Genomic DNA, 27,184 nt, shown 5'->3' with positions numbered 1-27,184 from the left:
AATCACTTTGCTTCTCTTATATTTTCAAATAGAATATAGCAGTGTTTTTTTTTTTATCACACTGTCTGATAGGTAATACATTGTGTGATTGTGTGTCTTTTTAAATTGTGATCATAAAAAACACCACACAATTAATGTGATTGAACATTTCACAGATACATATTTATTGTATTGTATTGTATCTTTATTTCAGACATATACAGAAAAAAACAATATATACACAAGTACACATACTTGCATTTACAAATACGAATATATATGTAAATACACACACGTATGTGCTCAGACTTATAAACAAGTATTGCATCAAGTCAGTCATTCTGGGATACTGATTTGGTCAGTTAAGTAGAAGAGGGGGTTGTTAATTGCTGCTTTGGTGTTAATACAATTAACAGGTGCCTCAATGAGAAAATGTTACCATTAATACAGTTACCCCAAAATATTTTGCAAGGTTTTGTCTGGCATCACTGGTTAAGCGCTAGTCTGGTTTTCTTCCTATTTTTCTGAAAGGGTATTTCTCTGTCAGGGTGAACAAGTTCTCTAGCACTGCTTCTCTAACCTGTGGGGTTCCACAAAGTTCAGTCCTTGGTCTATTGTTATTTTTCTTTTACATGCTACCTTCAGCATTATTCCATTCTTTTGTTTCTTATTTCCAAGCCGATGATATTCTGCTGTTTATGTCTTTTAAGCCTTGTCAGCTGGATACACCTTAGTTGATTGTTTATCCGAGATTTGTGGCTGGCTCTCCAATAATTGCTTTGTTTTAAACTCCAATAACACCAAGGTCGTGATAATAGCTGCTCCCAATATACATTCAAGAATCAGTCAAGTGATTACTTTTGTTTTGTCCATCCACTGTTCATTATCTTATTGTAAGATTTGACTCCTCTCTTCATTTAAGGAAAATTTCTCAATTGTAAACTATTGTCTCCTCATTTTAACCAGAGGATTACAGTAATCTACAGGGTGGGCCATTTATATGGATACACCGTAATAACATGGGAATGGTTGGTGATATTAAAGTCCTGTTTGTGGCACATTAGTATATGTGAGGGGGCAAACTCCTCAAGATGGGTGGTGACCATGGTGGCCATTTAGAAGTCACCCCACTGACAGACACATCCACAGCCACCACCATCAGCTCATCAGCAGGTTTATCATCATCATCAGTTTCAGTTTTTCCCCATCCAGCCACCTGACACACTTGGTTTTCTTTTAGGTTTATTTCAGCGGGTTGAAATTTAATTGGTTGTACCCCATGGCGTAGATGAGCTTTCTTGGACAACTGGAGACAAACAACATAAAGTAAAAATGCCAGTTTTCATATGATTGCTCTTTTGTTGCAATGTAATTTGAATAATAAGACCGCAAATATGTCATGTGAAGCTGTTGTGAACACCAACATGTAGTTACTTTAATCATCATGATGTCCAACACCTTTATAATTTTCATGGATGGTTTTGTTTTCAATCCTTATTTTTTGATGACTGCCATTCTTGATATTGTAGTTCCCGAGAACGACGTATGTGAGGTTGCTGAAGGAGTGATCAATGAAAGGAAATCAATACATTTTCTAAATGTGTTTCAGTGACATGAGTCAGAGATTACAGCAGAAGATGTTTGATTACTCACTATTTATCACAGTGTGCAGCAGAGACTGCAAAGTCCTCCTTGATGAGAAATCCTCCACAAACATGTTCACCCTTGTTGTTCTGCACAGAGGCTGCATCAGGTTTTTGGGTGCTTTTTCACCATGTATGATGTTACTTCCTAAAAGAACAAACTAAAGAAAATCTAGTTAACGCCATATTAAATGATCAGAGAATAATAACAAAACTTTCTTACCGAGCTTTCCAAGGCATGCCAGAAGATGGAGGAGCAGGTTTTTCTGCAGACCAAGCATGATGCCAGCAAAAGGGTTACCATGTGCTTGTAGGAGTGTGAGGTGAACCTTTTATACAGCAGTTTGATTGTAATCATATTTGTCAGTGAAGCAATCTTAATTTACCCTCTAACCACATTATTTATGCAACGCAAGTTTTCATGTTTGGAATTTTATCATGTTTAAAGTCCCTCATGAGTCTGAAACACATTTGTGTGGCTCAATCATCATCATATTAGAACCATTTGCTACTTGCTTCGACTTTTTTGTAATTTAAGACTCACTTTTTGGACCTGCTGTTTTCTTCCAAATTTATAAATTATAAAATGCTGCTTACAGCATTTTGGTAAATGGCCTGTAATTGTATAGCACTTTACTAGTCCCTAAGGACCCCAAAGCGCTTTACACATGGTGATGGCAAGCTACATTGTAGCCACAGCCGCCTTGGGGCGCACTGACCACCACCAGTAGGCTACGGGTGAAGTGTCTTGCCCAAGGACACAACAACCGAGACTGTCGGAGCCGGGGCTCAAACCGGCAACCTTCCGATTACAAGGCGAATTTTCAAAGCTGGATGACATGCGAATAAAGCTAGTGCCAGCATAGAGAGAGGTGTATACCTAGATATATTAGTTGGCTTTCTCTCGTGTGAATCAACCAGTTGCTAAATTTGCATTTCTGACACATATTTGTGGAATATCAGTTAACTGCTTACTATTTAACCATCAATTATTTAGTAAGTACTTCAGCAAATGTTATCCAGCCCTATCAAAACAGAAGTAAGATCATTAGCAGATTAAAGCTTTGTTGTGTCAGTGTTTCTTCTCCAGTTGTTGCTCATTGAACAGTCACGTCAAACTTCTATCTTCACAGAAATTAAGTCTGGTTTGCTTTCTGCTAATAACTGCTAACACCAGAATATGGTTTTCAGCCAGTAATGCAATATATATAATTTTACTTCTCACTTTCTTCCAGCAGATGACACCAAGTTGATAATTGGGACTTATTTCATATTATTGCAAGCTTCCTTATATGTAATCAGGCCCAGTGCACCCGAGAGTTTCATACTAATATAGCTGGTGGATTAACTTTTGGAGGTTTGGAGGTTTTGGAGGTTTCCATATAAAAAGATGACCTAATGTGCTTTAGTTTTACAGTGTGTTGCATGCATTCTTAAGCAACATCCAATCTTACAACAGACAGCAAAATCAGTACACAGCATATAATCAATAAGCAACAGATTGTAGCCAAAAATATCCTTCTCCCCGTCATTTCTATTTTTGTTCACTCAGTTTGGGATTTGTTCATTCCAGGCTTGTTTTCTCTGATCTTTCACACAGCAAAGTAAAGAAGGCAAACTGAAGACTTAACACATTTAAGTGACATTATCAAAGTGTAGCTCAGTGCAGCAAACTAGATAAAACACAGAAACCACAGCATTCAGATGAGCTGTTGTTATAGTTACTTTAACAACATGTACGCACATACTCATCTTTCACATCTGTGTTCACATTCAGAACACTTTCACTTATGCTGATGTCTCAGTGACTGTGTGTTTGCACTATTAATCTGATTTCATTTCTGATCTGAACCTGTAGACGGCCTCATAAATATCTTTATAAATGCTGTATTACAGTGTGAGTCCGAAACCTTTATTATGTGGTGATTTTCACACAATATCTTAAACAAACTCGTTCTTCAGTTTCCTGCTCTTAATATCATTTGACTTTTGTAATGTTTACACTTTGCTCCTCGTGTTCCTCCATATTTTTAAATCAGGTGACTTCTCTCGATGCTTTAAACACAGATGTAATTTTATTACAGAAATATCAGTTGGTATTTTGCATGATAACTCCTTTTTTACTCTTACTACTCATCCCAAATTCATTCATAACTTAAACCAAGTTATGAAGTTTTTATGTTAAGCCAAACCAGCTATAATATATTATAATAAGCTAGATGATGCTGTTTTATTTGTATTTTTACAGAATTTTGGGGTATTTTTGGTACCAAGATGCTTAAAGTGGACATAAACCACTACAAGTATTAAGTCTAATTTACACCATGGAGCCCTACTTTAAAAAAAAAAACAACCCAAAACTGTCATGCGTGAACTCTGTCTGTGAAGCTGGATTTTCAAAATAAGAGTTTAAAGTTTCCGTTTAAAGAGTGTAGCACCATCTTGTGGCAGTACAGAATGTGATGTCACTGGGTTGGTTGGTTGGTTCTTCACTGTTGGTTAGCTCATATGAATCCACCTGTTGGCCGTAATGTTCAGGCATTTTAAGAATGCGTTTTATGAATGAGGACTGTGCGAATGAGAGAGTGTTTGAGTCATGTTCCTTGTAGGGATGGGAACTGATAAGAATTTAGCAATTCTGATTTCATTATCGATTCTCAATGGTTCCTCTTTGAAAGTCACCACTATCGCCAAACATCATATTACGTTCATGCAAATTAATTACATGCTGTTGGTCACATGTTTGTGCATGTTGGAGATATGTGCCCTCTTTGTTGTGAGTAGTTACTTAAAAGAATGAATGTATTACACATATTACACAAAGCACTTTTTACAGAAGTATTAGCATTAATGAATTACTAGTAAGAAAAAGTAATTCAATAGTTACATTACTTTCACGTTAGTCTGTAAAATGATCTGAAACACACTATCTCACAATCATCATGTCACAAAATTAACCCGAGGCTACGGCCCCACACACCAACACAAATCCCTATCCTGATGAGGACACGTATGATCTTTCTTTTAGTATTTAGGTATGAAGACAACGCCCACATCACAAAGAGAAGATGAAAGCCAGCACAAAGAGACTTTAAAGCAGGGGTGTAAAACTCCAGGCCTCAAGGGCCGGTTTCATGCAGGTTTTAGATATAATCGTGGTTCAACACACTTGAATCAAATAGTTAGTTCATTACCCGCCCTCTGGAGAACTTCAAGACATGTTGAAGAGGTAATTTAGCCATTTATTTGCCTGTGTTGGATCAAGGACACATCTAAAACCTGCAGGTTGAGGCCTGGAGTTGGACACCCCTGTTTTAAAGCGATCATCACCGTGATTCTGCTTTAGAAACATTAACAGGTAGAAATGGAAGCTGCAGCCTGACTGCTCATCAGTTTGTTACCTGTTGAACCTCACATTTCAAGACACAAAACTGAAACCAGCTGATTGCAGTTTAAGTACAAGAACCAATAAATCGGATCGATAGACAAGCAGACTAACAATGACAAGGAACTGGAACACTGGTTCTCGATTCCCATCCTAGTTCCTTGGTCAGGTGTACAAAACAAGCCACTCAATCAGCTGGCAGAGCAGATGTTCACAAGATGCAACTAAGTATTTAGGTAGTATTAAAGTATAATTTAATATTTAAAACCCTGGGGGTAAATTACACTGTGTGATTTTATTGTAAGGTAAAGACTCTACAGTAATACAGAGAAAACCTCAAATCAGATGACCCCCTATGATGAGCAAGCGCTTTGGGCAACAGTGGGAAGGAAAAACTCCATTTTACAGGAAGAAACCTCCAACAGAACAAGGCTGAGGGAAAGGCAGCCAAAGACACGCTGTGGAAGAGAGCCAGAGATTAAATTATAATAAGTATGTTTGCAAATACTTGCACTCTGTGTGATCATCAGCCTTCTTAAAATCTCGGGCACCCCAAATAACAATTGGATGAATATTCCTGGAAGAATAATGAATGAGAAACTATTGTTTCTTTCACTGTTTTCCTTACAATACTGCCAATAACAGCGCTGATTTCCCCAAGACCTTCAGCCTCTTGTGTAGTTTTCTGTACATTTGTAATATTTTGAAAAACACAGAGCTTGGAACAGCATGTTCTACGCCTGGGAAGTCAATGAAATTACAATTGTTTAGCTGGGAATCATGAACATTTTTCATTACTGTGCAGTCTGTCTGTGCTTTTCATAAATAACTCTTCTTATATATCACTATTATCACTTTTGTTCCACATATGTCTCTCTTAGCTCTTCCTTATCAGGAAGAACACTCTATATAAATATCATCTATATACAAATCTATAATCTGTGACATTACATATTTATTTCCCTTTTTGTGTTATGCAAAAAAAATGTTTGTCTAACAAGTGAAGAAAGCAGAGACACAACCTGAAATGTCAGAGAAGTAACAAGGAAATAACAGATTTAGATTTAGATATAAGCTCGAACACTCTGCAGTCATAATTATGATATTATAGTTGGAGTTGGAGCACGTGCAGTATATAATCACTGCATTGGCGATCCTAATGGGCGATGTAAAAACAATCGGTGCCTATGCCATTCCGAATATGCGCTGGCTGATGTCGGGGCAGCATGAGTACGAGCAATTTTATTTCTTTTTTGCCGATGCCCGTGATGCCGCCTCCCACCACGATGCCGTATCGTATGCCGTGTATCAGAGCGATCCCACGTCCCTCCTGTTTTTGTGTAATATCCAAAACTATGGTTAGCGGGCGATATTTAACAAGCCCTGTGTTATGAGCCCTGTTGTTATTTGCTAATGGTCTGACATTAAGAAGTGTTGGGAGTGATGGTAGCATCAGCAGATTTTGATCACTCTCTGTTTTTGGTCTGTTGTTATTTATAATGATGTTGTTAATTATTATGATTTGGGAAAGTTATATAGTGATGTTTGTGTAGACGGTGAGAAGTTCAAGGGATCAAAAAATATGTGGTTCCTTATTATAAAGGAAGAGCTCTCAATATGGGATTCATAATGTTTACTTGGGGTCCTATCTCCACCATTTAGGACCCAAATGATGTCATTAGTACCCGGGTTGGTCAGACTGAGTGAGTGATGACTGTGATGAATTGACTTCACCTGCTGTGATGGTACCTAAGTGGATAATAGAGTATGAGATGTTTGGGGAAAGAAGTTTTGCTCCAAGTCTATGTGGATGTATACCATCGTATCTGAATGACTGTGTGAGTTCTCAGCAGAGGTTGACATTGTCAGTGAAGGAGACGGTGCAGTGGGAGTGGTTTGTGGCTCAGCTGCAGGGGAGGGGTGGAGCAGTGGGTTTCGGGGTGTGGTGTAGGCGGAAACTGACTCCCACAGCTGTTCTCAATCACCTGGTCATGCCTTTGAAACATATCTATTCAGCAGGCAGGAATGTAATTTAATTTTATATGATGGATTATGCAGAAAAAGTAGAATTGGGCTGAAAGATCTATCGCTTTATTACCTATTCAGGTTGTAAATCATGGTTTTAAAAAGTAACTAAGTAACTAAGTAACTAATTACTTTTGAAAATAAGTAATCAGTAAAGTAACGGGATTACTTTTTGAGGGAAAGTAACCAGTAATTACTTACTGATTACTTTTTTCAAGTAACTTGACAAACAATGCTTGTGACCATTACCCAGTTTAACTGCCATTGCACTTTAATTTGTTTTTCTTTTAATTAAAAAACAACTACTTTGACATTTGTATCCCATTGTTCTCCTGCTGTCAAAAAAAAAAAGATTTAACTTTTACTCTGAGTACATTTTAAATTAGCTACTTTTTACTTGAGTACATTTTTAGACAGGTAATTTTACTTGTACTTGAGTAAAATTTCATCAAAGTAATATTACTTTTACTTGAGTAGAATATTTTAGTACTCTTTCAACCTCTGTTCATATCCAGCAATAAGAGCTGTGTTTTTTGAGTTAAAGTCCTGCCTGTGAGTCTGCATTTGGGTTGACTCCTGCCGGCTTAACAGCCAGTGTATGACTCTTTTGGGTTGAATAGAGCTTCTCATATCTATATAATTATATCAACACAATTTCATTCTAATGTAGTTGGTAGAATTTGGAGGTTTGGACTCTTTTTTTATAAGTATAATGTGTAATTTTATATACTTATTTGCCTTTGTGTTTTAGATTAAGAGTCGATGCTCTACACTCACAGTTATGAAACTATTACTGTGGTTAGCAGAACTGCACGTACAACCAGAGCTTTTCATCTGTTGAATTATCATTCATACAGAATCTGCAGCATTAATGTGAATTTATTATTCATTATCCTCATCCTCATAAATCTGTACTCCAGCTGTAGTAAGATATAGTGCACATAAATTAAACCTTTTGTGTTGCTGTTTGAGCCTCATTGCCCTGCACTGAAGCTCAGAGGAAGATTTGTATGGGTCTCTGTTGAACCACTAGAACATGCTGTTTCAGTAGATGAAGTTGTTATAATGTTTGATAAAATCTTCCAGCACAGGTGTGTGCAGTATTAAAAAAATCCAAGCCACTGCAAACCAGGTCATTCTACTATTATCCTCAAATCTTATGTCTTTTTGCCAATAATCACCCCTCTCCACAAACATCAGGTGGTGACTTGTGAGAGCGAGGACAAGCATTGTGTAATGCATTTAAGGTAAAAACAAACAGAATCTCCACCGAGCACATGTTGGAGCCGACAGTAAGCCGACAAAATCCTCATATTACTTAAATACCAAAAAGTAGTCATTCCCTGAACCCAGCATGTTTTTGAGCTTTACTGTAGTATCCTTCTGTTCATCATTCATAGAGCAACAAACAAGGAATATAAAAAATGAAATGTTATGAAAAGTATTTTCTCATTTTCTGCTAGAAGAATGTGGCTCTACAGTCATTGGCCTGTATCCATGGTAACACCTGCAGACTTAAAATTATATTATGAATATAATTTACCAATTTTAAAAAAAAAAAGTTAAAATGATAAAGCTGTACCAGAAGAGCTGTTCAAGTCTGAATTTGATTACTTCATTTGACACTGAACTTCAGTTTAATTGGAAAAAACTGAATTACAATTTTGAGAAGCAAAAAAACATACAAGGATGCAAATATGTCTTTCGTCACAGGCAAACTGAAGCGTGGTCCACTACAAAGGCAGAAATAATATTAAAAATTCAGCCTTTTGGCTGTTACAGAAAGAAATGACAGATTGAGTGTGGGATACGTTTGTATTTTTGTTTTTGGTTAAACAGATGAAAGAATCAGAAATTCTCACATTTCAATAGTGAAAAGAAAAACCTTTTTATTTTAAGTGTTTTACACAAAAAATGTTTTCAGAAACACTGACGGTATTTTGAGATGTCCGTATAGACGTTGGGTTTATTGGGGTAATTGCAGTTCCTATTATAGTTGAAAGAAACAACACCAACAGCAAACCCATGACACACCAGAGGACCACCAGAATCTCCCTGTGAGGAGGAAGAATTTTAATTTATCAGTTTATACTTATTGTGTTTATGTTTTTAAGATATGTGAACATGAAACCTGTTTAAACTGAAAGGACAGAAAACATACCTGACAGAATCCTTTGTTTGTTCCACATCCACCTGCACAGATTACATTGGCAGGAAGACCAGGCCATAGTTCCTCACAGACCCTTGGGTTAATGACAGACACGTTCACCACCCTCAGCTCATCAACAGGTTCACCATTAGTTGTAGTTGTTCCCCATCCAGCCACCTGACACACTTGGTTTTCTTTTAGGTTTATTTCAGCAGGTGCAATTTGAATTGTTTCTACTCCATGGCCCAGTTTTACTTTCTCAGACAGCTGGAGACACAACATGAAGTAAAAAATATATCTATGTTCTTACGATAGTTCTTTAGATATAATCTGAATAATAAAACCACATAGAATAATCCTTTAATTGTCCCACAAGAGGAAATTACACAACATGTAAAACTGTTGTGAACATGAACATGTACTTACTTTAATCAGCATGATGTCATTACCCAGTCCAACGTGTTGATAATTTTCATGGATGATTTTGTTTTCAATCCTTATTTTTTGATGATTGCCATTCTTGAGATTGTGGTTCCCGAGAACAACGTGTGTGAGGCTCCTGAAAGAGTAATCAATGAGAGGTAATCAATACAATGGGTTTTATTGACATGAGTCAGAGATTACAGCAGAAGATGTTTGATTACTCACGAGTCATCACAGTTTGCAGCCGAGACTACAAATTCCTCAGTGATGAGAAATCCTCCACAAACATGTTGACCATTGTTGTTCTGCACAGAGGCCATGTACTGCATCGAGTTCTCTGGGGCTTTTTCTCCATGTATGATGGCAATAACATGTGCTGGAAAAAGTCAAATAAAGCAAACCAAAATGAAGTTAACGTTCCATTAAACGGTCAGAGGACAATAAGAATGACTTGCAGTTCTTACTGAGTCGTCCAAGACATGCCAGAACATGGAGGACCAGGATTTTTTGAAGACTGAGCATGATGCCAGCAAAAAAGGTGAAGTTGTGTTGGCAGGACTGTGAAATGGAGGTTTTACACAGCAGTTGCTCTGTCAAGTCTGATGATCACATTTTGACTTCTAACCGCATCCTGTTTTTTTTTGGGCACCTGTATTATCTTTACATTATCTTGTTTATCATTATAACACTACACTGTTTCTCTCTCACACCACAACTTTAGTACACCATGCACACTGTGATATCCTAAGACCAAGGAACCACGGAGACCATGTTTAGCTCACAGTTGCTTCTTTTATTAAGAGAACCGGGGCATGCGCCCCACAGACTGAAAGCTCTCCAACCACTGTTGCCCCCTGGTGGACAAATCCCTGCCACAACATAACATTCCTCCCCCCTTAAACTGGAACTACTCTGTAGTTTTAATCACTACAGAAAATACCCATAACCAAAAACTTCACCTTTATTAAAAAATGCAACAACCCCGTCCCCAGCCTTTATTGAAATTTCACTCCGTAATAATGAACCTTTAGTCCAACAGTCTTAGGTTAACCTATAACAGTTCACCGTAATCACGGCACAAAGTCTCTCAGGTGCTCCGGCTTTCTCTTGGTCCTTTGCGATCGCCGTAACCCAGTGGCAGGTGATTCCAGCGAATCACTACTCTCCATATGTGGCTTCACCACTGGTGTAACTTGCACCTCTATGTGTCTCTCATCCTCATCTCCTGTCTCAGCGCTGATGTTTGGGGCTGCCTTTGGGGGCTCGCCTGGGTGGCCTTCAGGCATTCCTGCTGCCAGGCACGGCTCCAGGCGGGCAAACAGCTGATCGACGTGACGCCTCACCACTGTCCCATTGCCCAGCATCACCAAGTAGGAAACAGGCCCCGTCATCTCCTGTATAAGTCCTGGTATCCATTTGGGTCCTCTGCCATAGTTTCTGGTATATACTGTGTCTCCAATAACAAACATGCGCTCCTTGGCATGTCTATCATGATACAGTCTTTGGCTATCTTGTTTTGCTGTCACTTTTTGTTTCAAGTCAGGGTGTATGAGATCAAGAGTACACCTCAACTTCCGGCCCATCATCAACTCAGCGGGAGACTTCCCTGTTGTGGACTGTGGTGTGATTCTGTAACTAAACAGAGCCCTGTTTAACTTGGTTGCCAGTGTGTCTCCAGTACTCTTTTTCATGAGTTCTTTGAACGTTTGCACTGCTCTTTCTGCTAACCCATTGGAGGCGGGGTGATATGGAGCGGAGGTGACGTGAGTGATTCCGTTCTTTGCCATGAACTCTTTAGTTTGTGCACTTACAAAACACTGGGCATTATCTGAGACCACCATCTCAGGAAGGCCGTGCGTGCTGAAACAGTTTCTCAGGCAGTCTATGGTTGCAGTTGCTGTAGCGGATGGAACTGGATACACATCTAACCATTTGGAGTGGGCGTCCACTATTACTAAGAACATTTTACCCAAAAACGGGCCCGCATAATCGATATGTATCCTTCTCCAGGGCTTTTCTGGCCACTCCCAGGGGTGTAGCAGTGCCTCTTGTGGCCTGTGTCTATGTTCTTGACATGTACTGCAGGACCTCACCTTGTCTTCAATGTCATTCTCCATATGCGGCCACCACATGTAGCTTCTGGCCAGGCCCTTCATGCGGCTCATTCCTGGGTGTGACTGATGTAGCTGTTCCAAAAGGGGGCGTCGACCTCGTTCTGGTATCACCACCCTCGCCCCCCACAGCACACACCCATCCTGCACACTCAGCTCCTGTTGTCTCTGTCTGTAGGGCTGAAAATTAGGATGCTGCGTAGTGGGCCATCCTCTCATAGCATACTCACGCACTCTGGAGAGTATGGGATCTTTGGTTGTCCATCTTTGCAGCTGCTCAGATGTCATCACGCCCTCCTGGTCCTGATCTACCATCAACACTTGGTCCTCAGCTGCCACCTCTTTAGGGAGGTTCTCTGGAAGAGGGAGACGACTCAGACCATCAGCATTACTGTTATTTTTGCCTTCTCTGTATTTAATGACATACTCATAGGCTCTTAATAACACTGCCCATCGCATGATCCTCTGTGACGCCATCTGAGGGACGGCCTTCAACTCATGGAACAAACTTATCAATGGCTTATGATCCGTGATAATCATGAACTTCCTGCCGTACAGGTACTTATGAAAATACTGTACACCAAATATCACAGCCAATCCTTCTTTATCCAGCTGTGAGTAGTTCTTTTCTGCTGCATTCAGGGTACGCGATGCAAACCCAATGGGTTTTTCCTGACCATCTGGCATGCGGTGAGCTAGTACTGCTCCCACTCCATAGGGGGACGCATCGCAAGAAAGAATTAAATCCTTTTGCTCATCATAGTGTACCAATACACTGCTTGACTGCAACAGTTCCTTTGATTTGCCGAAAACCTTCTCCTGTGCTGGTCCCCAACACCATGGTTCCCCCTTTCTCAGAAGCTTGTGCAGTGGGGCCAACAGTGTGGACAAGTCTGGCAAGAACTTATTATAGAAGTTCAACAACCCCGAATAAGCTTTGAGCTCTGTCACTGATTTTGGGGGTGGCGCCTCCTGCACTGCTTTCACTTTTGCCGGCACTGGATGTAAACCGGTCTTATCCACCCGATGTCCTAAAAATGTCACTTCCTTCTCCATGAATTGACATTTGCTCCTTTTTAAGCGCAGGCCCGCCTCCTCCAAGCGCTGCAGCACTCCAGCCAGTGTTTGAAGATGTTCTTTGTCATTCTTTCCCGTCAGGATGATGTCATCCAGATACACTGCGACATTGGTCAGACCTTGCAACACACTCTCCATGGTGCGCTGAAAAATGGCAGGACTTGAACTCACACCAAATGGCAACCTGGTGTATGTAAACAAACCCTTGTGTGTGTTCACTGTGACATACTTTCTAGATTCCTCATCAAGTACAACCTGTTGATATGCGTGACTCATATCTAACTTGGTGTATTTTTCTCCTCCCGCCAGCCCCGCTATCATGTCCTCCATTCGTGGAATGGGGTATTGTTCTACAGGCGACACCTTGTTAACAGTCAGTTTGTAGTCACCACAAATTCTGGCGCTGGAGTCTGGCTTTAGTATGGGTACAATGGGTGCGGCCCACTCTGAGAATTTCACTGGTTGGATGATCTTCTCTTCCAACAGTCTCTCCAGTTCCTGCTCCACTTTCTTTTTCATAGCAAACGGAACTGATCGGGGCTTATAGAAGCACGGTTTGGCATCACTGGCTACATGTATCTTTGCTGCAAACCCCTTCAGCGTTCCCAACTCATCCTTAAACACTGTTTCATGTCTGGCCAGTATCCGCTGTAAGGCATCATCTCCGCCTTCTATCTTATGTACAGGTTGCCAGTCTAATTGGAGGGCCTTAATCCATCCCCGACCCATCAAACTAGTTCCAGCCCCTTCAACCACCACCACATCCAGTGTTTTCTTACTGTCTCTGAATTCCACCTGCACTTGGGCTGCTCCCCACACGGGTACCTTGTGGCCTCCATACGTTCTCAGTTTGATTCCACACTTGCTTACTTTGGGCGCCTTACTGCCTTCAAAAAGTTTTTTAAATGACTCCTTCGACATGATAGTGTAACCACAGCCTGTGTCTACTTCAAATGTCACATTCTGTCCGTTTACTTTTAGCTTCTGTCTGATGGGTTCTTCCCTTGGGATGCTAATCTCCTCATGCACATTATACATAGTCACACTTGCCTTTATGTGGTGCATTTCAGCTCCTTCTTCCTCACTCTCCACATTCTCCTCTTCCAAGAAATGGGCTTGTTTACCTTGTCTGCCACGCCCTCCTTTTTGTTCCATTTTCATTCGGCAGACCCTTTTTATGTGTCCCACCTTTCCACAGTTGTGGCATTTTTCTGAAACAAACCTGCAGTCCTTGGCCACATGATTTAGCCCTCCACATCTGTAGCACTTCCTGACAACCTGTTGTGATGTTGAGCCGCCGTCCTCCATCTTGTTCACCGCTCCTAATCCTTTAGTGAATCGCGACTGTTCCGTCATGCTCTTCAAATCCACAATGTCTCTGTTAGCAGCTTCCATTGCTTGAGGAAACTTCAGGGCCTTTTCAAATGTTAGCGAATCCTCTGCTAACAATCTGCGCTGTATTCTGTCGTCGCTTATTCCACATACTAAACGATCCCGCAGCATCACCGTCAGGGAGTCTCCAAAGTTACAGTCCTGTGCGAGCTTCCTCAGCTCCGCTACATAATCGCCCACACTTTCCTCCGGCCTTCTATTCCGTGTGTTAAACTTCCACCGCTGCACAATTTCACTCGGCTTAGGGTGAAAATGATTGTTCAACAATCCCACCAACTCAGCATAAGAACGATCCCCTGGCTTGACCGGACTGAGTAGGTTCCTAATCAGGGCATAGGTCTGTGCGCCCACGCAACTCAACAGTACCGCTCGCTTCTTCTCCTCCTCCTTAATATCATTCGCCACAAAGAAGTAATCCAAAATCTCACAATATTCCTCCCAGGATTGCAGCTCGCTGTCGAACGGTGCCATCGAGCCCAAAGTGGTAGCCATTATTCCACACCGAGGGTTACGCTCCACTTCCCACAGATGCTAGCGCTGTACCACTTGCCAACCTCAGTTCATAAGTCACTTAGCACGGTGTAACTTCACAGCAAAACCTGGCTTTTACCCTCGTCGCCATATGTGATATCCTAAGACCAAGGAACCACGGAGACCATGTTTAGCTCACAGTTGCTTCTTTTATTAAGAGAACCGGGGCATGCGCCCCACAGACTGAAAGCTCTCCAACCACTGTTGCCCCCTGGTGGACAAATCCCTGCCACAACATAACACACACAAACCTGCCTAAAAAAAATAAGTTTGTTTCCACCTTATAAAGTCCATTTCTGTGTATGTTTATACATGTTTCAATAATTCGCCTCACCTATTTCCCATTTTCCAAACAAAATATATAAATTATTAAGTAGTGACCCAGGCTTTATCACAGTGGCAAGTCTGTAACATATAGATAGTCACTGTCAAAATGTAACATTTCTTTTTAACTCTTTCTCAGCTTAAGGAATCAGTAAATACAACAAAGTCAGTAAAATGGTATGTGCTGGTTCAAATGGCAAAAAAGCAGCGGATACCTGTCAAGTAAGTATGAAGAATGTATATGAGCAATTAATCATTGAATTCAGCACCCTTTTGACGTTTTGACACCTGTAAGTGAGAAAAAAGATCTACAGTGCATATGTACTTGCTGCAGGGGGATTCTGGAGGCCCACTGCTGTGCGGCTTTCAGCTGGTTGGAGTTACTTCTTTTGGAGCCGGTTGTGGGGACATTTACAAGCCTGGAGTCTACTCGTTTCTCTCAAAGAGGCAACTCAAGTGGATCAAAGAAACTATGAAGTCTTAAAAGTCATCAGGCATCAGTCCACATAAGCTAATCAAGATGACAATGTTTTATGCTTTTATGATGTTTAATCGGCTGAGCTATCACTTCATACCTTTCACTTGACCAGCATCATTTTATTATCTCATTGATTGTGTTATATTTTATGGAATCTTTGTCACTGCTGGCTTGCTCTAATTGTTACAGACTGTGCACATAGCAGCCTGTGGTTAGTCTGTTTATGCACACACAAAAGTAAAACAACAGTGAGACTGTCCAGTCTGTCGCCCAGAGACATTCACTATGTCCAGTAAATGAATATGAGGATTTTGAACAGATTTTTTCACAAAGATAAATTTTTAAATATGTTTTCTTGTTTAGTTTTGTTCACCACCAAAGACCCCACAAAAAACAAAATTGATACAAAACAATATATTTTACTTTACTTTTACTTTCTACTTTTCCTACTTTCTAATAAAGCTGAAGTAAAGATATCTTTCCTTCTGTCTGTCTCTTATTGTTTGTACTGCAATTCTCTCAAAGTGTCATGTTTTTACAGTAACTTCTAAATCTCACATCACTAAATCTTAATCTTAATTTAAAAAATCTTGATCAAAAATTGGTAATCAGTCCTTCATTTTTAACCAAATTAAATGTCTTTTAAGCCTAAAAAGGCAGTAAGGCCACATTCTTGATTTGTTCTTTGTCAAACAAGCCCTTCGTGGCTTATTTATTTACATATTTGACGAGGTAAAAATCACTTTGCTTCTCTTACATTTTCAAATAGAATATAGCAGTGTTTTTTTTTTATCACACTGTCTGATAGGTAATACATTGTGTGATTGTGTGTCTTTTTAAATTGTGATCATAAAAAACACCACACAATTAATGTGATTGAACATATCACAGATACATAATTATTGTATTGTATTGTATCTTTATTTCAGACATATACAGAAAAAAAACAATATATACACAAGTACACATACTTGCATTTACAAATACGAATATATATGTAAATACACACACGTATGTGCTCAGACTTATAAACAAGTATTGTATCAAGTCAGTCATTCTGGGATACTGATTTGGTCAGTTAAGTAGAAGAGGGGGTTGTTAATTGCTGCTTTGGTGTTAATACAATTAACAGGTGCCTCAATGAGAAAATGTTACCATTAATACAGTTACACCAAAATATTTTGCAAGGTTTTGTCTGGCATCACTGGTTAAGCACTAGCCTGGTTTTCTTCCTATTTTTCTGAAAGGGTATTTCTCTGTTAGGGTAAACAAGTTCTCTAGCACTGCTTCTCTAACCTGTGGGGTTCCACAAAGTTCAGTCCTTGGTCTATTGTTATTTTTCTTTTACATGCTACCTTCAGCATTATTCCATTCTTTTGTTTCTTATTTCCAAGCCGATGATATTCTGCTGTTTATGTCTTTTAAGCCTTGTCAGCTGGATACACCTTAGTTGATTGTTTATCCGAGATTTGTGGCTGGCTCTCCAATAATTGCTTTGTTTTAAACTCCAATAACACCAAGGTCGTGATAATAGCTGCTCCCGATATACATTCAAGAATCAGTCAAGTGATTACTTTGTTTTGTCCATCCACTGTTCATTATCTTATTGTAAGATTTGACTCCTCTCTTCATTTAAGGAAAATTTCTCAATTGTAAACTATTGTCTCCTCATTTTAACCAGAGGATTACAGTAATCTACAGGGTGGGCCATTTATATGGATATACCGTAATAACATGGGAATGGTTGGTGATATTAAAGTCCTGTTTGTGGCACATTAGTATACGCGAGGGGGCAAACTCCTCAAGATGGGTGGTGACCATGGTGGCCATTTAGAAGTCATCCCACTGACAGACACATCCACAGCCACCACCATCAGCTCATCAGCAGGTTTATCATCATCAGTTTCAGTTTTTCCCCATCCAGCCACCTGACACACTTGGTTTTCTTTTAGGTTTATTTCAGCAGGTTGAAACTTAATTGTTTGTACCCCATGGCCTAGATGAGCCTTCTTGGACAACTGGAGACAAATAACATAAAGTAAAAATGCCAGTTTTCATATGATTGCTCTTTTGTTGCAATGTAATTTGAATAATAAGACTGCAAATATGTCATGTGAAGCTGTTGTGAACACCAACATGTAGTTACTTTAATCATCATGATGTCCAACACCTTTATAATTTTCATGGATGGTTTTGTTTTCAATCCTTATTTTTTGATGATTGCCGTTCTTGAGATTGTGGTTGCCGAGAACGACGTATGTGAGGTTGCTGAAGGAGTAATCAATGAAAGGAAATCAATACATTTTCTAAATGTGTTTCAGTGACATGAGTCAGAGATTACAGCAGAAGATGTTTGATTACTCACTATTTATCACAGTGTGCAGCAGAGACTGCAAAGTCCTCCTTGATGAGAAATCCTCCACAAACATGTTCACCCTTGTTGTTCTGCACAGAGGCTGCATCAGGTTTTTGGGTGCTTTTTCACCATGTATGATGTTACTTCCTAAAAGAACAAACTAAAGAAAATCTAGTTAATGCCAGATTAAATGATCAGAGAATAATAACAAAACTTTCTTACCGAGCTTTCCAAGGCATGCCAGAAGATGGAGGAGCAGGTTTTTCTGCAGACCGAGCATGATGCCAGCAAAAGGGTTACCATGTGCTTGTAGGGGTGTGAGGTGAACCTTTTATACAGCAGTTTGATTGTAATCATATTTGTCAGTGAAGCAATCTTAATTTACCCTCTAACCACATTATTTATGCAACGCAAGTTTTCATGTTTGGAATTTTATCATGTTTAAAGTCCCTCATGAGTCTGAAACACATTTGTGTGGCTCAATCATCATCATATTAGAACCATTTGCTACTTGCTTCGACTTTTTTGTAATTTAAGACTCACTTTTTGGACCTGCTGTTTTCTTCCAAATTTATAAATTATAAAATGCTGCTTACAGCATTTTGGTAAATGGCCTGTATTTGTATAGCACTTTACTAGTCCCTAAGGACCCCAAAGCGCTTTACACACGGTGATGGCAAGCTACATTGTAGCCACAGCCGCCCTGGGGCGCACTGACCACCACCAGCAGGCTACGGGTGAAGTGTCTTGCCCAAGGACACAACAACCGAGACTGTCGGAGCCGGGGCTCGAACTGGCAACCTTCCGATTACAAGGCGAATTTTCAAAGCTGGATGACATGCGCATAAAGCTAGTGCCAGCATAGAGAGACGTGTATACCTAGATATATTAGTTGGCTTTCTCTCGTGTGAATCAACCAGTTGCTAAATTTGCATTTCTGACACATATTTGTGGAATATCAGTTAACTGCTTACTAATTAACCATCAATTATTTAGTAAGTACTTCAGCAAATGTTATCCAACCCTATCAAAACAGAAGTAAGATCATTAGCAGATTACAGCTTTGTTGTGTCAGTGTTTCTTCTCCAGTTGTTGCTCATTGAACAGTCACGTCAAACTTCTGTCTTCACAGAAATTAAGTCTGGTTTGCTTTCTGCTAATAACTGCTAATACCAGAATATGGTTTTGAGCCAGTAATGCAATATATATAATTTTACTTCTCACTTTCTTCCAGCAGATGACACCAAGTTGATAATTGGGACTTATTTCATATTATTGCAAGCTTCCTTATATGTAATCAGGCCCAGTGCACCCGAGAGTTTCATACTAATATAGCTGGTGGATTGACTTTTGGAGGTTTGGAGGTTTTGGAGGTTTCCATATAAAAAGATGACCTAATGTGCTTTAGTTTTACAGTGTGTTGCATGCATTCTTAAGCAACATCCAATCTTACAACAGACAGCAAAATCAGTGCACAGCATATAATCAATAAGCAACAGATTGTAGCCAAAAATATCCTTCTCCCCGTCATTTCTATTTTTGTTCACTCAGTTTGGGATTTGTTCATTCCAGGCTTGTTTTCTCTGATCTTTCACACAGCAAAGTAAAGAAGTCAAACTGAAGACTTAACACATTTAAGTGATATTATCAAAGTGCAGCTCAGTGCAGCAAACTAGATAAAACACAGAAACCACAGCATTCAGATGAGCTGTCATTATAGTTACTTGAAAAACATTTACGCACATACTCATCTTTCACATCTGTGTTCACATTCAGAACACTTTCACTTATGCTGATGTCTCAGTGACTGTGTGTTTGCACTATTAATCTGACTTCATTTCTGATCTGAACCTGTAGACGGCCTCATAAATATCTTTATAAATGCTGTATTACAGTGTAAGTGCGAAACCTTTATTATGTGGTGATTTTCACACAATATCTTAAACAAACTCGTTCTTCAGTTTCCTGCTCTTAATATCATTTGACTTTTGTAATGTTTACACTTTGCTCCTCGTGTTCCTCCATATTGTTAAATCAGGTGACTTCTCTCGGATGTTTTAAACACAGATGTAATTTTATTACAGAAATATCAGTTGGTATTTTGCATGATAACTCCTTTTTTACTCTTACTACTCATCCCAAATTCATTCATAACTTAAATCAAGTTATGAAGCTATTATGTTAAGCCAAACCAGCTATAATATATTATAATAAGCTAGATGATGCTGTTTTATTTGTATTTTTACAGAATTTTTGGGGTATTTTTGGTACCAAGATGCTTAAAGTGGACATAAACCACTACAAGTATTAAGTCTAATTTACACCATGGAGCCCTACTTTAAAAAAAAAAACAACCCAAAACTGTCATGCGTGAACTCTGTCTGTGAAGCTGGATTTTCAAAATAAGAGTTTAAAGTTTCCGTTTAAAGAGTGTAGCACCATCTTGTGGCAGTACAGAATGTGAAGTCACTGGGTTGGTTGGTCGGTTCTTCACTGTTTGTTAGCTCATATGAATCCACCTGTTGGCCGTAATGTTCAGGCATTTTAAGAATGCGTTTTATGAATGAGGACTGTGTGGAGGAGACAGTGTTTGAGTCATGTTCCTTGTAGGGATGGGAACTGATAAGAATTTAGCAATTCTGATTTCATTATCGATTCTCAATGGCTCCTCTTTGAAAGTCACCACTATCGCCAAACATCATATTACGTTCATGCAAATTAATTACATGTTGTTGGTCACATGTTTGTGCATGTTGGAGATATGTGCCCTCTTTGTTGTCAGTCAATATTTAAAAGAATGAATGTATTACACATATTACGCAAAGCACTTTTTACAGAAGTATTAGCATTAATGAATTACTAGTAAGAAAAAGTAATTCAATAGTTACATTACTTTCATGTTAATCTGTAAAATGACCTGAAACACACTGTCTCATAACCATCATGTAACAAAATTAACCCGAGGCTACGGCCCCACACACCAACACAAATCCCTATCCTGATGAGGACACGTATGATCTTTCTTTTAGTATTTAGGTATGAAGACAACGCCCACATCACAAAGAGAAGATGAAAGCCAGCACAAAGAGACTTTAAAACAGGGGTGTAAAACTCCAGGCTTCAAGGGCCGGTTTCCTGCTGTGATGACAGCGGCTATATGTGCAGGTTGGGCCGTGCGCGTGTCATCACGTGAATAAAGGCTTCTTCAGCCAGAACACGCGAGGGCGTGATATCCCATACTTAATGTTGTACCTCATTCCTCTCGTTCAGGGAACAGAAGTTATAGACATAACTATTTGTATTTAAGTTGTGGGCTGGGGCCCCCTGGTGGGTCACAAAGGTATTGCAGGCGAACCGCAGTAATAACCAAATTCCGTCTGAGATTTTTAGAAGTGTGTAGAGTTACATATTTATATAAATGTATTTATTTATATAAAAAGTGAATCAAAATTGGTTATAGGAGGTGGTTAATTTAATTGTTATTCATTACTCTGTCCTAAACTTACTGCACATTAGCTTCTAATATTCACTCTGCAGTGGTAGCCACCTTGCATATGACTGCGTAGCATTAACGATTTATTACTAAAAGTCTGTGTTGGTAATGCTGTTTAAAAAAAACACATTTAAGGAAAGACATCACTTTCTCTTATTTTTTGATTAGAAAAAAAAAATTAAGATTGGGTAGGCCTCATGCGATTTTCTGCTTTTGAAGAGGGTCTGAGCAGTCTCAGCTTTAGGAAAGGCTTATATACATCATTACCTGGTTATGAATCCTCCTACTCTGAGGATTACCCATAATCCTTTGGCATTACAAGTCCGTGCAGAGGGGCCTTTGAGACAGTAGGTGGTGCCATTGCCCTATTTAACTGTGGGGTTTAACTGTGTTGTATTATGTCCACCTGCACAGATAACATTGGCAGGAAGACCACACCATTGTTCCTCAGGCTTGTGGGTTAATGACAGACACGTACACCACTCTCATTTCAGTCATTCGCCCACCTGCCCATGCACATCCTGTTGTTGCAGGTGTATTTAAGCACACGGAAGCTGAATTGTTTGTGCAGCCTATTTGAACTGGACAACCCTCAGAACCTGCCCAGTGGAGACTGGCAGCCTGAAATTAACCTACATAAGGTGAGTGAAGCTACAACGAAGCAAAAGCCCAAGACAGAGTTCTGCTTTGTCATCAATGCACTTTCGTGACGGTACTTCCTGCAAGCCAAGGATGTGACCGACATGAGAGACTGGGTGGCTGCTCTCAACAAGGCCAGCAAGAACAGTGCCTAAGTCTTGCCCTGCACGTGTGAGGCCTGATGTGACCACAGTGTTAAGTGATGCTCACGCCCGCATGGGTTCTATCCCCATGCAGTGAAGTTAGCGGGTGATTCTAAATTCACACAGGAGTGTGAAAGGTTGTCTTTCTCTATGTGATAGTCTTGTAATAGACCAGTGATCTCTGGTGACTTTATTTCCTCATCAGTATGTACTCTTTTAATCTTCCTTTTGTCCCAATGAGCCTTTATTAAACAGTTTAATTGAATTGACTGAATCAACAAATGTTTCACTCTTGTTGAAATCGAGCTGATAATAAAAAAGATCACAATTGTTACAAAAGGATATGAAATGTCTAATGATATTTTTATTTTTTTATTTCTGGTCACACTTACAGTGCGATCAGAAATTACATTTCAATAATGCAAAAGTAAAACTTAATTAGCTTGTCAGTAGACTGACGGTATTTTGAGATGTCATATAGACGTTGGGCTTATCAGAGTGTTTGCAGTTGTTTTTGTAGTTGAAAGAATCACCACCAACAGTGTTTAACAGAAATGAGGAGCATCATTTGCACAATACACTCCCCGCTCACTTTAAAATACTGTGCATGTGTTGGAATATACATATGCTGCACACAGAACACTACAGATGTACATTTATATGTGTTTCATTTATATTTAAGCGTAGATGACTCTGCAAACTTTGAGAAGACTGTGGTTGGTGATAATCATCTGTTGTTATCTGAAGATGACAAAAAAACAGAGTAGAGTGTATTTACACTGAGTGGGTAATTGTTCCACTGGCTGAAGGGGAAAAACAGTGATTTGTAAATGATTAAACAGCATTAATGAGGATATGATTAAATAACTGCTCATTTTCAAGTGTGTAGATTGTGTGGTATATAATTATTCATTGCAACATGATGTTTTAAGTATTGCAACGCCAGTTACTTTACGTAAAAAAAAAATAAAAAATAGTTGCATTTAAGTAGTGCATAAGTAATTTTAGGTTGTAGCTAAATTTTGAGTACTTGAAAGGAAATACACAAATACTGTAAGTAATTGCTAGTACTGTATAGGTCATTTTAATTCATGTGTAATTTATTACTTGTAGAAATCTTATATCATAAGTACAGTATATTTTCAGGACATGGGTCATATGATCAAGTGGATCAACCTCACTGAACTTCCAGGTATTTAACAGGAAAGGACACATTCTACAAATTTTTGATGGTATTTATTTTTTAATGTATATTTGGAATATTTCTAACATTTTGAGTTATTTTCCAGTGTTAGAAAATCAGCACTGCTCAGTGTTAGTCTTTGTTAATCTTCAAAACTGACTAGGTTACTTTTAAACATATAACACTGTCAAAAGTGTTAATTTAACACTCAACAGTGTTGTATTTAACACTCAGAGGTGTGGACCCATATAGACACTCTCCAGTGTTAATTTAACACTGGAGATTTTGCTGTGTACTGCATCGAGTTCTCTGGGGCTTTTGTACCATGTATGATTTCACTTCCATGTGCTGAAAAGGTCAAATGAAATCAACAATTTTATACAATGTTATAGTTTGATCACGGTTATCAGTACAAAAACACATGTAAGAGTGGGTTTGGGTTTCAGAAGGCTGCTGGTCGTCTGGTTTCGTTTTCTTCTTTGTCGGCATTTGCTCTTAGAAGAGAGCAACGCAGAAAATATAAAGTTTAATCACTTTGAGAACTTTTGCAAATGTCCTTTTGTGACTCGTAATGAAATCGTTACAGGACAAAAAGGAACCCTGACAGATAAAACTGGCTTTTATCTTTATGTTCAGCTAAAGAGCAAATGCTAATTTAGATGTGAGTGAAATGATTCAATTCAATTTTATTTATATAGCGCCAAATCACAACAAAAGTCACCTCAAGGTGCTTTATATTGTACAGTAGATACAGACTCCGGTTGGAGTGAGAGAAGGAAGACAGGATAAAAGACATGCTGTGGAAGAGAGACAGAGGTTAATAACAGATATGATTCAATGCAGAGAGGTCTGTTAACACATTGTGAGTGAGAAAGGTGACTGGAAAGGAAAAACTCAATGCATCATGGGAATCCCCGGCAGCCTACGTCTATTGCAGCATAACTAAGGGAGGATTCAGGGTCACCTGGTCCAGCCCTAACTATATGCTGTAGCAAAAAGGAAAGTTTTAAGCCCAATCTTGAAAGTAGAGATAGTGTCTGTCTCCCGAATCCAAACTGGAAGCTGGTTCCACAGAAGAGGGGCCTAAAAACTGAAGGCTCTCCCTCCCATTCTACTTTTAAATACTCTAGGAAGAACAAGTAGGCCTGCAGAGCGAGAGCGAAGTGCTCTAATAGGGTGATATGGTACTACAAGGTCATTAAGATAAGATGGGGCCTGATTATTTAAGACCTTGTATGTGAGGAGCAGGATTTTGAATTCAATTCTGGATTTAACAGGAAGCCAATGAAGGGAAGCCAAAACAGGAGAAATATGCTCTCTCTTTCTAGTCCCTGTCAGGACTCTTGCTGCAGCATTTTGGATTAGCTGAAGGCTTTTCAGCGAGTTTTTTGGACATACTGATAATAATGAATTGCAGTAGTCCAGCCAATGATGTGGCTGAAGCTTTTGTAACAACAGCTAAACACAAAAAACACGAAGCTTAACGTTTAAACCTACAGAAGCAGATGTACAAGTACAATAATGCTGTGTGTGTGTGTGTGTGTGTGTGTGTGTGTGTGTGTGTGTGTGTGTGTGTGTGTGTGTGTGTGTGTGTGTATGTTTGTAACATAAGATTTTTTTCTATATCACCAGACACTTATCTTAATTACTTTTGGAAAAGATACACATTTCTGGGACTATGAAGCTATTTCACACACACACAGACACACACCCTTACCCTAACTGTAACCTAATTGTAACTCTGACACTAAAACCACATTTTGAGTCCCAAAAATGCCTTCAAACTCGTGGGGACCAGGATTTTGTCCCTATAAGGCAGTGGTTCTTAACCTGGGTTCAGCAGAGCCTCCGCTGCGACATGCACGGCTCATTTTGTGCACCATTAAGAAACATATGTATGTCTTGAATTCGAAAAAAATCTTACTGTATTTTTCACTAAAGAGGGGTTCAGTGAATGCGTGTATGAAACTGGTGGGGTTCGGTACCTCCAAAAAGGTTAAGAACCACTGCTATAAGGGCTGTTGGTCCACACAAGTATAGTAAACTTTCCAGTTTTCCCCACAAAGATATGTAAACAAGGTCACACACACACACACACACACACACACGCACACACACACACACACACACACACACATAATCATTAAAAAGAAGTGTCTGTTTATGTAGAGAAAAGCTTATGTTAAACACACACATATATAGATAGATGTGAAATACCAACATGCTCACTCTCACGGTCTGTTTAAATTCTCAGAAAACTGTATCTGAACCACAGACACCGCTGGTTCTAGATTCGCTGATTCTGGATTCAGATATTCAGACTGAGCTGACAGATAAACACAGTGAGTCTCCGACTGTGAAACACAAACGCTCTCTGAATGAGCCAGAACACAGTAAAGTGTCTCAAGCTGAGCTGGCAGAGCTACACAACATGACCCTAGCACATTTTAAAGGAGCATCATGACTCATCATGACTCTGATTTCTTAGTAAACTTTGTTAGTAATGTGTTTATTGAAAATGAAGTAATGCAGTAATCTCCAGAGGTGGGAAGTACTATACTTGTGTATTTATATTTATGACAACTTTAAACTCGTACTCTCTACTTTTAATACAAATATCTGGACTTTCTTACATTTCTAAAGCAGTTTGAACACAATTGAGCTGAGACATTATTTGACGTCATTGCGCGCCGCCGAACATCAAACATCGACCCATAGAAGACGCTCCTGCTGGTGTGTCATCGTCGGTGCTCATCACAAGTAGAGTGAAGAGCACCAAAGTCCTCGGTGTTCACATCACAGAGGACCTGTCCTGGACCAGCAACACCAAATCAGTAAAAAAAATAGTTTTAATTGTGAAATAGTTTCTTCCCCCAAGCGGTCCGACTCCTGAACACAACACTGGACTCTCTTCTCTCTTCTCCACATACTTCTTAGACTACATAACACTATCCCCTCACTTCCAATACTTACACTATTGTGTATTGCACTGTTCCACTCTGTCAGTGTACTATTGTATTTATTTATTCTCATTTGTTTCTATTTCTATTCAAGTACAACACAGTTGTATTTATTTGTAGTTTATCTTTTTCTGTACAGTTGTGTATATATATATATATATATATATATATATATATATATATATATATATATATATATATATATATATATATATATATATATATATACATGTGTGTGTATATCTATATCTATAGCACTTTAAAAGCAACACATGGGCGACCAAAGTGCTGTACAGCAGAAATATACCATATAAGTACCATAAGTATAATAAATACAATGAATAGATTACAGTAAAACAAGTGTCAGTTACCCACTGAGTTGAAAGCCAGTGTCTAATGTTGAGTTTTTAACCTGAATTTAAAGACCACCACTGAAGTAGATTGCCTAATGTGAAGAGGAAGCTCAGCCCAAAGCTTCGGGGCCACAACAGTCACACTCAGTCTCCTCTAAGTTTCAGCCGCGATTTAGGGACTGAGAGAAACAGCTGCTTAGCTGACTGGAGTGAAAGAGGGGGGACATAGGGCTTCAGCAGATTGGACAAGTAAACAGGTGCCAGAGTATTAAAGAGGGATTTAAAATAAATATGGAGAAAGACGGACAGGAGAGAAAGAGGAGAGCTTATATTTAACAGTGAGGTCTGATGAGTGATATGATCCAATCGTCTTGCAGTTGCAGTTCTTACCAAGTTGTACGAAGCATGCCAGGACACAGACGAGTAGAAATTTCTGGAGTGTTGAGGTGAACTTTTATTGAGCAGTTTGCTTCAGTGGAAAGTACGATTATCATATGTGGTAAATGTGGCTTTCAGCTGCATCCTTTACCCAGTGTAAGA

The 27,184-nt window shown here is 39.3% G+C and overlaps 2 protein-coding genes and 1 long non-coding RNA gene across 5 annotated transcripts; all 3 read right to left on the bottom strand.

Annotated features, from left to right (window-relative positions):
- Positions 1-859: 859 nt before the first annotated feature.
- On the bottom strand, positions 860-10,272 carry LOC120738780 (trypsin-1-like). Of its 2 annotated transcripts, XM_040040233.1 has the most exons (5): positions 10,069-10,235; positions 9,830-9,980; positions 9,608-9,740; positions 9,194-9,448; positions 8,651-9,087 (listed from the first exon to the last, which is right to left on the bottom strand). In XM_040040233.1, exons 1-5 carry the CDS (start codon positions 10,124-10,126, stop codon positions 8,953-8,955), a joined length of 732 nt encoding a protein of 243 aa, XP_039896167.1. In that variant the 5' UTR covers positions 10,127-10,235; the 3' UTR covers positions 8,651-8,952. The 2 variants fall into 2 exon arrangements, with proteins under 2 accessions (XP_039896168.1, XP_039896167.1); XM_040040234.1 differs by lacking the exons at positions 8,651-9,087; positions 9,194-9,448 and adding an exon at positions 860-1,285 and having other exon boundaries at positions 10,069-10,272.
- Positions 10,273-10,339: 67 nt separating this feature from the next.
- On the bottom strand, positions 10,340-15,218 carry LOC120738783 (uncharacterized protein K02A2.6-like). The gene has a single exon (XM_040040236.1). The coding sequence runs from the start codon at positions 14,674-14,676 to the stop codon at positions 10,675-10,677; it is 4,002 nt and encodes a 1,333-aa protein (XP_039896170.1). The 5' UTR covers positions 14,677-15,218; the 3' UTR covers positions 10,340-10,674.
- Positions 15,219-17,278: 2,060 nt separating this feature from the next.
- Positions 17,279-18,467, bottom strand: LOC120738784. Of its 2 annotated transcripts, XR_005697052.1 has the most exons (4): positions 18,096-18,467; positions 17,883-17,962; positions 17,664-17,785; positions 17,279-17,535 (listed from the first exon to the last, which is right to left on the bottom strand). It is a non-coding gene; the product is annotated as an uncharacterized LOC120738784 (long non-coding RNA). The 2 variants fall into 2 exon arrangements; XR_005697051.1 differs by lacking the exon at positions 18,096-18,467 and having other exon boundaries at positions 17,883-18,086.
- Positions 18,468-27,184: the final 8,717 nt, after the last annotated feature.

This window comes from Simochromis diagramma, unplaced genomic scaffold (genome assembly GCF_900408965.1).
Source record: "Simochromis diagramma unplaced genomic scaffold, fSimDia1.1 OVJJ01000026.1, whole genome shotgun sequence".
NCBI lineage: Eukaryota > Metazoa > Chordata > Actinopteri > Cichliformes > Cichlidae > Simochromis > Simochromis diagramma.
The sequence above is the reverse complement of the archived record's forward strand: the minus strand, read 5'-3'. Positions and strand labels throughout refer to the sequence as shown.